The sequence below is a fragment of the Rhinoderma darwinii genome, chromosome 4, assembly GCF_050947455.1.
Source record: "Rhinoderma darwinii isolate aRhiDar2 chromosome 4, aRhiDar2.hap1, whole genome shotgun sequence".
Lineage (NCBI taxonomy): Eukaryota > Metazoa > Chordata > Amphibia > Anura > Rhinodermatidae > Rhinoderma > Rhinoderma darwinii.
In genome coordinates, this window is record NC_134690.1 from 264,782,533 (window position 1) to 264,798,174 (window position 15,642).

The following is a 15,642-nucleotide window of genomic DNA, read 5'->3' on the forward strand; positions in this document are numbered from 1 at the left end:
TTCAATTCCTGTGAAACGTCTAAAGGGTTAAAAAAAACACGTTGTAAATGCTGTATTGAATACTATGAGGGGTGCAGTTTTTAAAATTAGGTGATTTATGGGGGTTTCTAATGTATGGGCCCCTTAAAGCCACTTCACAACTGAACTGGTCCCTAAAAAAATAGGCTTTTGAAATTTTCTTGAAAATGTGAGAAATTTCTGCTAAACTTAAAAGCCTTGGAACTGCATAGAAAAATAAAAGGATGCCAACATAAAGGGAAATGTTAATTAGTAACTATTTTGTGTGGTATAGCTATCTGTCTTACAAGCAGATACATTTAAATTTAGAAATGCAAATTTTTGCAAATTTTACCTCTAACATAAAGTGCAATGTGTTACGAGACAACAGTCTCAGAATTGTTAGATAGGTAAAAGCATTCAAAAGTAGTTACCACACAAAGTGACACATGTCAGATTTGAAAAATGAGGCTCTGTCAGGAAGGTCAAAAGTGGCTGCGGCGGGAAGGGGTTAAAGCAAAATTGAAATGACCAAAAACACATTTTTTTTTGGGCAGATACTCAATATTAATCCACTTTTTTTCTGTAACACAGCAGAAACATCTTACAGCATAACCTGTCAGATACAACATAGCAGCAGCATAGCATTACCAGAGTGGGAAGGGTCAAGGTTTCGGGCATTTCCCAGTATAATAATACAAGCCTGCGGCAACGCCCCAGTGCCCGGCCATGATTGCAGATGGTCAGGAACTGGATCGCACCCGGCTCTTCCCTATACCCCTGGTGACGGTGGGTACCGGGTAATAATGGGGGTTAGTGTTAGCCTTTTCTCTAACTAACATTAAGCCCCACCTTATGGATGCTGTCAATCAAACAGTAATGGATGCTGTCAATCAGCAAGCGGCCATTACTAAGGCAGTAGTAATAAAGTTTAATAAAATACAAGGACAGGGGACTTCCGGGGGCAGGGCATCGTGAATGGCCGCTTTAGAAAGTGCTCTTCTGTGGCCTGATTTCATCCAGGGCGAATCTTGGCCATCCTGCCTCAGGATACATTGCTGGCGATTCCCCTGACACGGGTGACAGTTATTACCCCAAAGAGACTCTCCTTCTTGAATTTCCCGGAGCCATGGGAGGACACAAGGTTCCCTGACGCCATCTTGTCATTGCCCTCAACAGGACAGCAGGCGAAAAAGCCACTCAGTGACCGCCAATACCCCGCTCCTCCTGCCAGGGGAGTGAGTGAGTCCTGACACCTGGACCAAAGCCACTGGTCCCCACATCTCCTCGGCCTCCAGGGGTCTGAAGCGGGACAGGAGGCTCCCTGCCACCATCTTGCACGAGGCACTACCCGCGAGTTAACACACCTCGGCCTGACGACTGCTGACAGCAGACGCGGGACTGCATCCACACCACACGGACCATGGAGAGCGCGGGAGGAGCGGCGACACAGCTCCCGTTTGAGAGGCACCATCTCCCACACATACCCTGCCTACTCAGGCCCAAAACCTGGATCTGTGGAGTCCGTGATCTTGCACTTGGCTGCCATTATGCCACTATACCTGCTGGCGGGTAAATGCAGTCCTAACGGCACCAGACAAGCATCACACCAAGGACCCCGTTCCTCTTGCATGGGGGATAAACAGAATCTTACCCCAAATCAGAGAGTCCACTTCTGACCAAAAGGAGAGTAGTTCTCTCATCCCCATTTAAGGGAACACTCCTCGACCACCAAGCACACCAGCCTAACTGTGCCTTTCCTCTGCCGGGGAAACACCAGCACAATTCTTAAACGAGCTGTGCCTTCCCTCATTACTCTGCAGACCGCACTGGCCTACATCACGGTTGGTGATAAATACAATCCCCAACACTTTATGACAATTTTGTGATATACATTGCTTCAGCGACCCCCCCTTTTGGTTCACTTCAGATTGCTTCACCATTTCATCTGGACATTGACTGTTGCATCCACTGTCTTTAGTTTTGGTGTTCCCTCCTGAACCATGCACATGTTGATGGGTATGTAAAGCTTTTTGGGCTACTTTCCTACTATATACTAAAATTACGTTTCTACAAAATAATTTATTTTCTGAGACACCCTATTCTGAGCCGTAACTTTTTTATTTTTTCATCAAAAAAGCTGTGGGAGGTCTTGTTTTTTGCGGGACAGGTTGTAGTTTTTATTGGTACTATTTTGGGGTCAATGCGACTTTTTGATCACTTTTTATTCTATATCTTGGAGGGGTGGTGACCAAAAAATAGCGATGCTGACATAGTTTTCCGTTTATTTTGTTTGCGGCGTTTACATGCGGAAAAAATAACATTATAATTTCATAGTTTGGGTCGTTACGAACGTGTTGATACCAAATATGTGTACTTTTTTTAACGTTTTCATTTTTCTCCTATAATAAATGACTTATTATAAGAAAACAAAAACTTTTATTTTTACACTTTTATAAAACATTTTTATGAACTTTTTTTTTTACTTTTTACACTTTATTTTTTTTACCTGCAGCTCTGCTAGAATGTATTACACTACCTAGGTAGTGTAACGTATTCCAACTGTCAGTGTGACGTCACAGTCACTCTGACAGTAAGTCTACGAGGACTTCCATACATGGGCACAATTGCATGGGGGCTGCTGATGTGCTACAAACCCCCTAAATGTGGCGATCGCAATCGAGCGCCTCATTTAACGGGTTAATTGCCAAAATCAGCGTCGATGAGCCGCTGATTGGCAACACTGGAGTGTCAGCTGTCGGGGACAGCTGACCTCCCAATTCCTGATGCACACCTTGTCGCCGACAGTGTGCATCGGGAATGACAGAGTGACTTCCTGTCACTCTGACAAGAAGCCTATCAGGACCAGCCGGAGGTTGGTCCTGATGCGGCGTCTGTCCCTGGCAGACACGGAGGCCATTGTTTGGCTTCCGTTTGCCATGCTAACTATCGGCATATCGGACCGGGGTCTACCGATATGCTAGAAACCCCTAAAATGCGGCGATTGCAACCGATCGCTGCATTTAAGGGGTTAATTTGCCGAAATCAGTGGCAAAGGACTGCTGGCCGGCAAGAGTGGAGTGTCAGCTGTCGGCGACAGCTGACCTCCCGGTTCCGGAATAAACTCAGTAACTATACGTCATCGTGTGGGAAGTAACCTCCCGCGACGACGTATAGTTACTTACTCATGCGGATAGGGGTTAAGGGACAAATAACTCGCAATTACCAACTCATCCACGTTTCCTTAGATTACTCCCAAACCCAAACCCCTCTAACCAAATGTCAAACAGATGACTAAACGCTCACCTACGCAAACATTAGATTTCTCCCTTCGTCACGTTTCCTGGAGATGAGATTGAAAATCACTCATAGGTCATACCTAACTCCATACATAGGCCACAAAATTGGCATCTATCATACCTCACACTGCTTCAAATGTCATACACCGGAGGCTAACCTCTACCATTGTCTATGGTCCTGCCCCAATATTCAAACTTTTTGGTCCAGATTACGGTTATTCACCACTGAACATAGTGTTCCCAATTCAGCATTATGGGCAATCTTTGGATACCTAGACCTGATACAAACAAATGTTCGCCAGGGGCACACAAACCACTGCATTACGTGGCAGCAGCAGCAGTTAGGGCTATTATGCAAACCTGGCTACACGAACAGGCCCCGCCTCTCAAAATGTTTCTCGACAAACTCTCTTACCTGTTGAAGATGGATTGGATGGAGGCATCTCTTCATAAAGAGCAAAAGGTCAATTTTTTTTCGATATATGGGAATCCTTTATTTAACTTTCCCACTGGGTATACAAATGAAAATAAAGCACTGCTTTGATTCCACTATATGGTTTCAAGAACAGATGCTCCTGGGGAATACACTTATATTGCAATGTGTGTTTACTATAAATCGGACCAGTCAGGTAACAGAGCTACTCTCATATATCTCATGCTAGGGAATAGGAAGCCTTCTTAAGTCCTCTCTCAAATCAGAAGTAAGGTACCATGAAATGTGTCTGAAAGGGGTCATAATACGTGTTATTTCCGACTAAACACTCGGAAGATATAAGCAATCCCCATTTTTAAAAGAAATTTCTTAGTCCTTACGGTTAACTGTGTCTAGTCTGTCCATTTTCAAAAAATGGTGCAGTTGCGACAATACATCAGCGGCCTGTGTGAGTGATGGTTGAAGCCAATGTTTTACTATTAGCAGAACAGCTACCAATATGAGATGAATGGTGCCTGATGATGGAGCCTCATAAAACAAAATAGACTGAGGTTCTAGGGGTAATCTTATATTCCAGATGTTTAATATAAATACCAAAATGTCCTTTCAGAATGATTTTACCTGATCCCAAAACCACATACGGTGGAACAGATCTGCCCTAGGAAAGTTGCATTTTGGGCAGGCAATTAAATGAGAATGAGCATTCAAGTGCAGGGGGATATTAAAAGCATAAATCACTTGATGAATAAAGCGAAGATGAGTTTCCCTCCATTGCTCATTAATAACGACCTTTTAGATCCCAACCAATGAAACTATTGAACAGATTCAATCTCATTTCTAAAGAAGAATCTCTTAGTCTCCCTGCAAAAAATGCATTTACCTGAGAATACGGTAAATGCACCCCCGCATGTAATTGGTATCTAGTCTGGAGCTTCTGGAGGGTGAGCCAGCTGTGATCCTTAGCATGCCACAGGTCACTTAACTTAGACATGCCCCTAAGGCGCCATGTACTAAACAGTTGATTGGTCTGTTCCTGAGAAAAGTTTGGAAAATATTTCTAAATCTGGAAAGATAATTTAAACCGTCGTTGAACCTCCTTCCAAGTCCCTTTAGCATTCCTGAGAACCACAGACTGCTGGTTTAGGAGGTAAGAGCGAAATTGGGGGAAGCAGTAAGACGGACAAATCCCATGGGAGGCCCAGACTAGATTCCAATTCTTAATTAGAGTTTAATTGGTCTTGTTTAACCAATCTGATATGTCTTAACAAACTTGGCAAGTTATACTTTCTACAATTTGGGAAATTCACAAGGCCTTGAATAACCGTAGCATCAATTTTAATAAAGATATCCGTGGTCCCCAACCAGATATATGTAGTGAAAACAAGATTTCAGTTGAGCAATATCTTTATGTTTTAACCCCTTCACGCCGCAGCCCTTTTTCAAATTTTCATCTTCATTTTTTCCTCCCCACCTTCCAAAAGCCATAACGTCCTTATTTTTCCATCGATATAGTACTATGAGGGCTTGATTTTTGCGGGACGAATTGTAGTTTTTCGTAGCACCATTATTTGTGGGGTAGAAAATGAAAAAACAGCGTTTCCTCAATTTTTTTTTCGCACCGTTTTTACGGAATTCACTGTGCAATTAAAACAACATGTTAACTTTATTCTGTGGGTCAATACGATTACGGCGATACCAAATCGTTTTCTATATAGTTTTTTCTATAACTATATATATTTTAAGTGTAAAAAAGAAAATTTATTTTGTGTTGCCAAATTCCGAGAGCCATAAGTTTTTTATTTTTCCGTCGATTAAGTGGTATGAGGGCTTATTTTTTTTCGGGATAAGCTGTAGTTTTCAATAATACCATTTTGGTGTACAGGCGACGTTTTGATCACTTTTTATTTCATTTTTTGTGGAAGATTAGGTGACCAAAAAATAGAGATTCTGGCGTTTACAATTTTTTTTTTACGGCGTTCACGGGGCGGGTTAAATAGTTCAGACTTTTACGGATGCGGCGATACCAATTATGTTTATTTATTTATTTTTTTACTATGCTCTAGGGGGAAAATGGGAAAAGGTTTTTTTTTTTAACTTTTAATAAAAAATTTTTTTTTTACACAATTAAAAACTTTAACTCATTTCTACTTTTTTTATTAGTACTAATGTATTGCAGTATATCGTGATTCTGACAGGCTTCTATTAAACCCTTCAGGACCAGCCCACGTAGATTAACAAGCTGCAGTGCTGGTCCTTTGTCCTGCAGCCCGTTAATCTACGTGGTCTCAGAGTGCACAGCGCCCTCCCTATGCCCTGAATCTCTTAGCACACGCTGCTACTAGCAGACTCAGTGCTGAGAGAAGACATCAGGACCGGATTGGTGTCGGTCCTGATGACCATGATAAACCAACCTATCATGGTGTTCACAGCAAAGTTTGTTGCAGCAACAAACTTTCACGCTGTTTGTTACAATGTTTCTCCTCCCTCACTGTGAGATCGTTCTGAGACAGTGAGAGAGAAGAAGCTGTGCCGAGCAGCTGCTGTGTGTCTCCTATAAAGACGCACAAACTGAAAAACACACAAAAACCACCTCCACATAGATAGTTTAGTGTAGGCAGCTAATTATAGTTTAGGTAGTCTGTTAGGTAGATAGTTTAGATGGTACTCAGACTAGGACAATTAATTTGTTAATTAATCGATTAGGGCTTATAATAAATGTGTGTATGTATATATATATATATAATCATATAGGTATATATATATTTATGTACTGTGTGTGTGTGTGTGTGTGTGTGTATATATATATATATATATATATGTATACACATATACACACGTCTATATATATATATATATATATATATATACATACACACACACGTAATATATATTATATATAGACATATATTTGATATTTGTTAATACAAAAAAATTATAATTCGGGTTGTTATATATCTATAACATCATATAGATATATACATACATGTAATATATATGCATACACACGTATACTTATATAAATCTCTTCATATATTTTACACGTCTGTGAATTCTAAATACATTGATTCCTTGTTAGGGCTGTTCATAAATTTATTATTTATTAGGGTTGTCATAATTTAGCTGTGATTTAATTAATTACATATATATCTATAATGTGGTATAGATATACGCACACGTAATACATATATATATATATATATATATATATACTTACAAGCATTCATATAAATTATTAATTTTATTAATTCTACATATCAAATAATTGATTGTTAGGGTCGTTCATAAAGTTATTAATTATTAGTCGTTCAACAATTTATTAGTTGTAGAGATTCAATTGATTATATATGTATACATAATATATACATATACACACACATTTAGATAAAATAATTTATTCCTATATTTTACAGTTCTATTAATTCTAGATACTAATTGATTAATTGTTAGGGTCGTTTATACATTTTTTGATCAATTGATTAGTGGACTTTTTCTTTGTTACTTTTATTAAAACTGTTAGGGCATGACCACACATGGCGGAATTCCTCCGCAACTGTCCGCATCAATGCCGCACAAGCGGATCTGCACAAAATGTGCAGAAAATTGATGCGGACTGGCCGCTGCGGACTGCAGGAAAAGTGCTTCTCTTCTCCCTATTCAGTGCAGGATAGAGAGAAGGGACAGCACTTTCCCTAGTGAAAGTCAAAGAAATTCATACTTACCGCCCGTTGTCTTGGTGACGCGTCCCTCTTTCGGCATCCGGCCCGACCTCCCTGGATGACGCTCCAGTCCATGTGACCGCTGCAGCCTGTGCTTGGCCTGTGATTGGCTGCAGCCGTCACTTACACTGAAACGTCATCCTGGGAGGCCGGACTGGAGACAGACGCAGGGAGTTCTCGGTAAGTATGAACTTATATTTTTTTTTACAGATACATGTATATTGAGATCGGTAGTCACTGTCCCGGGTGCAGAAACAGTTACTGCCGATCGCGTAACTCTTTCAGCACCCTGGACAGTGACTATTTACAGACGTCTCCTAGCAACGCTCCCGTCATTACGGGAGCCCCATTGACTTCCTCAGTCTGGCTGTAGACCTAGAAATACATAGGTCCAGCCAGAATGAAGAAATGTCATGGTAGTAAAAACAATACGCTCCGCAGCACACATAAGATCTGCGGACTTCATTGCGGAATTTTGACTCTCCATTGAAGTCAATGGAGAAATTCCGCCATGAGTCCGCAACCAGTCCGCCACTGCTCCGCAACAGACAGAGCATGCTGCGGACACCAAATTCCGCTCCGCAGCCTATGCTCCGCAGCGGAATTGTACGCATCGTGTAAACGAACACTGCTAAATTAAAGTGAAAGTCAATGGAGAAACGGCTCCGCTGCGGATTAACGCTGCGGAGTGTCCGCAGCGGAATTTAAGTGAAATTCCGCTATGTGTGAACCCGCCCTTACAAAAAAATAAGTACAAGAAAAATACGTAAAAAAATGGCACGCAAGTTATATACTGCTGAAGAAGCATTTGCTCTCTTGGTTTCTGATAGTGAATGGGGTCACTTTTGGGGGGTTTCCGCTGTTTTGGTCCCTCCAGGGCGTTGCAAATGCGACATGGCGCCGAAAACCATTATAGCAAAATTTGAGCTCCAAAAGCCAAATGGCGCTCCTTCCCTTCTGAGGGCTGTCGTGTGTTCAAACATAAGTTTATGACCACATATGGGGTATTGCCTTAATCAGGAGAAATTTCTTTACAAATGTTGTGGTGCTTTTACTCCTTTATTGCTTGCAAAAATTAAAAATGTCTATGTTGCTACAGAAGAATTGTAGATTTTCATTTTCACAGACTAATTCCAATAAATTGAGCAAAAAACCTGTGGGGTTAAAATGATCACTATACAACTAGATAAATTCCTTGAGGGGTGTAGTTTCCAAAATGGGGTCACTTTTTGGGGGTTTCCACTGTTTAGGCCCTACAAGACCTCTTCAAACCAGACATGGAGCCTAAAATATATTGTAATAAAAAGGAGGCTTCAAAATCCACTGGGTGCTCCTTTGCTTGTGAGGCCTGTGTTTCAGTCCAGTAGCACGCTAGGGCCACATTTGGGATATTTCTAAATACTGCAGAATCTGGGCAATAAATATTGAGTTGCGTTTCTCATGTAAAACCTTCTGTGTTACAGAAATTTTTCTATTACAAATACATTTCTGCAAAAAAAATTACATTTGTAAATTACACCTCTACTTTGCTTTAATTCCTGTGAAACGCCTAAAGGGTTAAGAAACTTTCTGAATGCTGTTTTGAATACTTTGAGGGGTGAAGTTTTTAAAATGGGGTGATTTATGGGGAGTTTCTAATATATAAGGCCCTCAAAGCCACTTCAGAAATTAACTGGTCCGTGAAAAAATAGGTTTTGGAAATTTCTTGAAAATTTGAGAAATTGTTGCTAAAGTTCTAAGCCTTGTAACGTCCTAGAAAAATAAAAGGACGTTCAAAAAACATATGGGAAATGTTAACTAGTAACTATTGTGTGTGCTATTAATATCTGTTTTGCAAGCAGATTCATTCAAATTTAGAAAAATGCCATTTTTTACAAATTTTCTCAAAATTTTTGTGTTTTTCACAAATAAATACTGAATTTATCGACCAAACTTTTTCACAGACGTGAAGTACAATATGTCACAAAAACAATCTCAGAATCGCTTGGATAGGTAAAAGTATTCCAAAGCTATTACCACATAAACTAACACGTCAGATTTGAAAAAATCGCCTGCGTCCACAAGGCCAAAACAGGCTGTGTCCTGAAGGGGTTAAGCCCTGCCGGAGGCAAGGCTTAATAGGTGTACAAAGATGGCGGACCCGGGGGCCTTCATTAAGCCCCCAGGCAGCCATAGCAACCATCGATCCCCCGCGATTGCGTTGCAGGGGGCGCGATGAGCTGTTAGAGGGGGTCGCCCCCCTCTTTCTAATGATTTAAGTGCTGCTGTTGCTATTGACCGCAGCATTTAACGAGTTAAACGTGCGGGATCGCGCTCAAGTGCAATGCCGTTCGTTACTCTGAAGTGTCGGCTGTAACAAACAGCCGATACCGTCATCGTATGGAGCGAGTTCACTCCGTGAGCCTGCTCCATACTTCCCCTACCCGATTTTGGCGTATGGATACGTCAAATGTCGGGAAGGGGATAATAACAGGAGAGTTGTTTGCAATGTATATAGTCATTTAAAAAAGCATTTTTGCTAAAAAGCGTCGACCATGTAACGATTCTTTTACTCAGTTTGAATTTACCGGAAAAGGGGGGGATAATTGATGCCATAAATAGAATCAACTTTCCAAATTCAGACACGTAAATAAGTGATGTGTGATGCTACCGGTTGCAACGTAATGTTTAGGTCATGTAGTTCTCCAGAAGAGAGATTTGTTTTAAGACTCAACAATTCACTTTTCAATACGTTGAATTTGACACTCGTTTGCTCCTTTCACAAGGAGCTATGTATGGGGACGAGCGCTCATTACTAAGATCTCTTGTCACCATACATTATTATCATGTCAGCAGCGCATCTCCCTGTTTGCACAGCATTGCGCTGGGGTACATTTTAAGCTCATCTAGGATCGTCAGAAGTTTTCTAATGTTCGCCGTGGACAAGCGACGTTTAAAGGGGTTTGCCCATTGACATAAATGTCAGATAGATGTGGGTCCCACCTATAGGACCTGCACTTATCTCTAGAACGGGACCCCCTAAACCCCATTTCTCGGTTCCCACTGCCTCCCGAGCCACTTTGTAAGCAGGAAAACAGCATAGCTCGGTGGGACCTGCATCTAGCTGACATTTATGGCATATCCTGTGGATATGCCATAAATGTCACTGATGGGTAAACCCCTTTGACAAGACCCACCTGTGAAGAATCTATCAGTGAAGTTCAGGTATTTGATAATAATTTGTTGTGGCCTGGGTTTCTCGAGCAGTTCCTCCATCCTGGTCGCTGTTGTGTATTGTGGTCTTTCCAGGCCAATCCAGTGCACTCGCTCAATTTTGCAGAGATTGAATGCCCTATGCTGAAGGCAAGATCGTGTGGAAAAAATGTTGCAGCTCTTGTACTGGCATGGATTTGGGGACAAATTCTCAGATTATTACATTGGGACGTATTGTCTATGTCCTTGACTCTGTTCCACAGTATTATTTTCCTGTAAGACATCCCACCGTTGTGTCTGCACGTAGTTGCAATCATTTTTCATGGCATGAACTCTGCCCTCCAGCTGGTTAAGCTGCTTGCCGTGATCTCTGACCTCTGTTTTTAAACAATGCAGGATGGCCATCACCATAGAGGCCAGTGTTGTGTAAAATTATTTTCGCCACTGCAATGGCCAATTTCTTGTAATTAATGGCTGTTGGAGCCAGGTCAGCAGGAGCCTCAGAAAGTTTTAAGTCAGATAATGGCCGGTATGCCGATTGTTGAGAGGCAATGAGCGAGTTTCACGCCATTTTGGTCCTGCCGGCGGCACTAGGGTTTTTGGTGCGGCGTTGTGAGATGACCGATCTTAGCCCTTTCTTCATCACGTAGCGGTCCATAAAGTGTCCCCGCATTAGAGGAAGGTGATCGGCCAACTTTTGCCGGCTTTTAGAGTGGGTAGGCAGAGATATGATAACTTAGGGACAGCAGGCGCTTCAGAGAACTCCCAGTAGCACTCCTACATCCATGGCACCAGAACCACAAGTCCTTGCTGCAGTTTTCATTTATTTATTTTTTACAGCATGCACCGATCATCATAAATGATACTATATATCTGTGCAGTTTGTTATGGTCGTGACAATACCAAATATGTGTATATTATTTTATGTTTTGGGAATATTTAATAACGTTTATTTACTGTAAAAAATTTGCATTTGTGTGTATATATTTGCGTCTTGCTCTAGTTTCAGACTTTTCTCCTGTGAGTGTGTCCCTCCTAGCAATACATGCTGGATTTGAGGTCTTCGCTGTCATGTATAAGCACAGATTTCTCTCTACACTAGCCTGCGCGTTTCCCGCCTTTGCTTTCTCCCTATCTACACTCTGATACTGACAGCCTGTGTTATCTGTCCTCCCTGAATACTTGGAAGCTTTTCCCTCTCTCCACTTAGTGATCTCCTTTGTACATCCTCCTCCTCGCTGCTGCTATCTATAACACTAAGAGAAGGGAGGAGCAGATTACGTGAGCCCGTCAGTAGAAATGGATTGACGGATTTAAAGAGGCTCTGTCACCAGATTCTCAAATCCCTATCTCCTATTGCATGTGATCGGCGCTGCAATGTAGATAACAGTAACGTTTTGTTTTTTTTGAAAAACGTTCATTTTTGGCCAAGTTATGACCTATTTTATATATATGCAAATGAGCTTTGAAATGGACAACTGGGCGTGTTTTTATTCGTATGTCCAACTGGGCGTGTATTGTGTTTTTAACTGGGCGTGTTTACTTGTTTTACAAACTGGGCGTTGTGGAGAGAAGTGTATGATGCTGACGAATCAGTGACCAATCGGCATCATGCACTCCTCTCCATTCATTTACACAGCACATAGTGTTCTTACTAGAACGATGTGCAGCCACATACACAAGTGTCCTGATAATGAATACACATGACATCCAGCCTGGACATCATGTGTATTCAGAATTCTGACACTTCTGAATCTTTTCTGTGAGATTCAGCAAGCCGAGCGTAATCTCGCGAGATTACGAGGTAAACGAGATTTTGTTTCCCTTGCTGGAAATCTCACAGAAAGGATTCAGAAGTGTCAGAATTCTGAGTACACATGACGTCAAGGCTGGAGATCATGTGTATTAATTATCAGGACACTTGTGTATGTGGCGGCACATCGTTCTAGTAAGAACGTGATGCTGCTGTCTAAATGAATGGAGAGGAGTGCATGATGCTGATTGGTCACTGATTCGTCAGCATCATACACTTCTATTCACAACGCCCAGTTAGTAAAACAAGTAAACACGCCCAGTTAAAAACACAATACACGCCCAGTTGGACATATGAATAAAAACACGCCCTGTTGTCCATTTCAAAGCTCATTTGCATATATATAAAATAGCTCATAACTTGGCCAAAAATGAAAGTTTTTCCAAAAAAAAACCAACGTTACTGTTCTCTACATTGCAGCGCCGATCACATGCAATAGGAGATAGGGATTTGAGAATCTGGTGACAGAGCCTCTTTAAAGAGGCTCTGTCATCAGATTTTGCAAGCCCTATCTGCTATTGCAGCAGATAGGCGCTGCAATGTAGATTACAGTAACGTTTTTATTTTTAAAAAACGAGCATTTTTGGCCAAGTTATGACCATTTTCGTATTTATGCAAATGAGGCTTGCAAAAGTACAACTGGGCGTGTTGAAAAGTAAAAGTACAACTGGGCGTGTATTATGTGCGTACATCGGGGCGTGTTTACTACGTTTACTAGCTGGGCGTTCTTATGAGAAGTATCATCCACTTCTCTTCAGAACGCCCAGCTTCTGGCAGTGCAGATCTGTGACGTCACTCACAGGTCCTGCATCGTGTCGGCACCAGAGGCTACAGTTGATTCTGCAACAGCATCAGCATTTGCAGGTAAGTAGCTACATCGACTTACCTGCAAACGCCGATGCTGCTGCAGAATCATCTGTAGCCTCTGGTGCCGATGTGGCCGACACGATGCAGGACCTGTGAGTGACGTCACAGATCTGCACTGCCAGAAGCTGGGCGTTGTGAAGAGAAGTGGATGATACTTCTCATCAGAACGCCCAGCTAGTAAACGTAGTAAACACGCCCCGATGTACGCACATAATACACGCCCAGTTGTACTTTTACTTTTCAACACGCCCAGTTGTACTTTTGCAAGCCTCATTTGCATAAATACGAAAATGGTCATAACTTGGCCAAAAATGCTCGTTTTTTAAAAATAAAAACGTTACTGTAATCTACATTGCAGCGCCTATCTGCTGCAATAGCAGATAGGGGTTGCAAAATCTGGTGACAGAGCCTCTTTAAGTTAGAAGCAGCAGTACAGCCAGTTATCTACAGCAGCTGCACAGAATCTACAGCAGCAAAATGGTAAGGCCTCATGCACACGAACGTATTTTTGTCCTCCCATAAATACTGGCGTAAATACGGGTCCTTAGTCACACGTATTCGACCCGTATTGCACCAGTATTTACGGACCTGTGCCCGTAAATACGGGTCCGGTGTCACCAGTATTCCACCCGTATTTATGGGCACGTTTTCACTAATCGGCAGCCCCTTCTCTCTATCCGTGCAGGATAAAGAGAAGGGACAGCCCTTTCCGCAGTAAAAGTATAAGAAATTCATACTTACCCGGCCGTTGTCTTGGTGACGCGTCCCTCTTTTGACATCCAGCCCGACCTCCCTGGATGACGCGGCAGTCCATGAGACCGCTGCAGCCTGTGATTGGCTGCAGCGGTCACATGGGCTGAAACGTCATCCCAGGAGGCCGGACTGGAGGAAGAAGCAGGGAGTTCTGGGTAAGTATGAACGTCTTTTTTTTTTTTACAGGTTGATCTATATGGTGATCGGTAGTTTCTGTCCAGGGTGCTGAAACAGTTACTGCCGATTGTTTAACTCTTTCAGCACCCTGGACAGTGACTATTCACTGACGTCGCCTAGCAAAGCTCCCGTAATTACGGGAGCCCCATAGACTTCTATGGGCCTGCCCGTGCCGTAATTACGGCCTCAAATAGGACATGTTCTATATTTTTCAAGGGCACCTTCCCGTAAGCATACGGGGAGGTACCCGTGGCCAATAGAAGTCCCCGGGCCCGTAAAAACGTGCCGTAATTACGGCCCGTAATTAAGGGCGTTTTTACGTTCGTGTGCATGGGGCCTCAGGCATTTAATGAAGCCAATTTAGAAAGTTACTTAATTTTGCATTTAGGAAGCGATTGAACAATAATAATAATAAAAAAAATCAGTTCAAAAAGGTATTCATAGCCTTTAAACCCCTTAGTATTTTGTATATACAATGTCCTGGAAGATTATGACACGTTAAATAAAGAATAATAGAATGACTCATAGCAACAACAACTTCATTTTAGTGAATTAAAAGGAGTGGTCTAATGTACAAATGGCTGATCTTTGAGGGAAGAGGTTTCACATAGATATTGATATATGAGGATCTAAAAGAATTTTGACATTTTTATTTCTCACTGTGTTACGTTTATTTCTCACATGTTAAGTTTATATAAGTGATCTCTGTCCAAAAGTTAAAAAGTAAATAAGTAGCAGTGATACATTAATTTTTGAAGATAACATATGTCACTTCTCTTTCAGGTGAGGAATATGGTGCTAGTGACTGCCATCCATCAGCAAATCTTTTATGGGAGCAATTGCTCAATACACCCAATGAATGGATGGAAGAAACTCTTCTCTTACAAGCCATTAAAGGGACTTTTTATTTCTGATTGTCACATCCAAGCACCACGAGCTGCTTTGTCATATTTGTTCTTTATATGTATATTTATAGTTTTCAGAAATAGTTATTTCAAAGTTTTAATATTTGCTCAAAAGTTTTATTTTTAAGTTTTTTGCTTTAGCTATATATCAAAGAATAAGAAAATTCAATACAAAGTTTTATTAGATAAATCGTGATGACATCATTTAAAACAATTTGTGGTATTGCAGCCATTGAGCCTTTTTTATGAAAACTATAGCAGCAAGTGAAAGTGACCTTTTGGCTCATAGCAACCAATGCTATTTCTTGTGACATTTTTCTAGATTAAAGCTGAAATCTAAACTCTGGTTTTGCTGTTTGTATAGTGATTTGATAATGTTACATTGACTACACTTCCTTAGTTATTTAGTTGACATTGTAATACTGAAAGTAATAGTAGTAACGAAGGACACAATGATAGATATGAGGCTTTACCTGTTTGATTTTTTAGC

The 15,642-nt window shown here is 41.4% G+C and overlaps 1 protein-coding gene across 1 annotated transcript in view; it reads left to right on the forward strand.

The window, feature by feature from the left end:
* SYTL3 (synaptotagmin like 3) overlaps positions 1-15,381 on the forward strand; it is an 88,151-nt gene extending 72,770 nt beyond the window's left edge. The window contains exon 15 of the mRNA XM_075862441.1: positions 15,031-15,381. Within this exon, the coding sequence (XP_075718556.1) occupies positions 15,031-15,161 (131 nt within the window). The 3' untranslated portion in view covers positions 15,162-15,381. The remainder of the gene's footprint in view (positions 1-15,030) is intronic.
* The last annotated feature ends 261 nt before the right edge of the window (positions 15,382-15,642 follow it).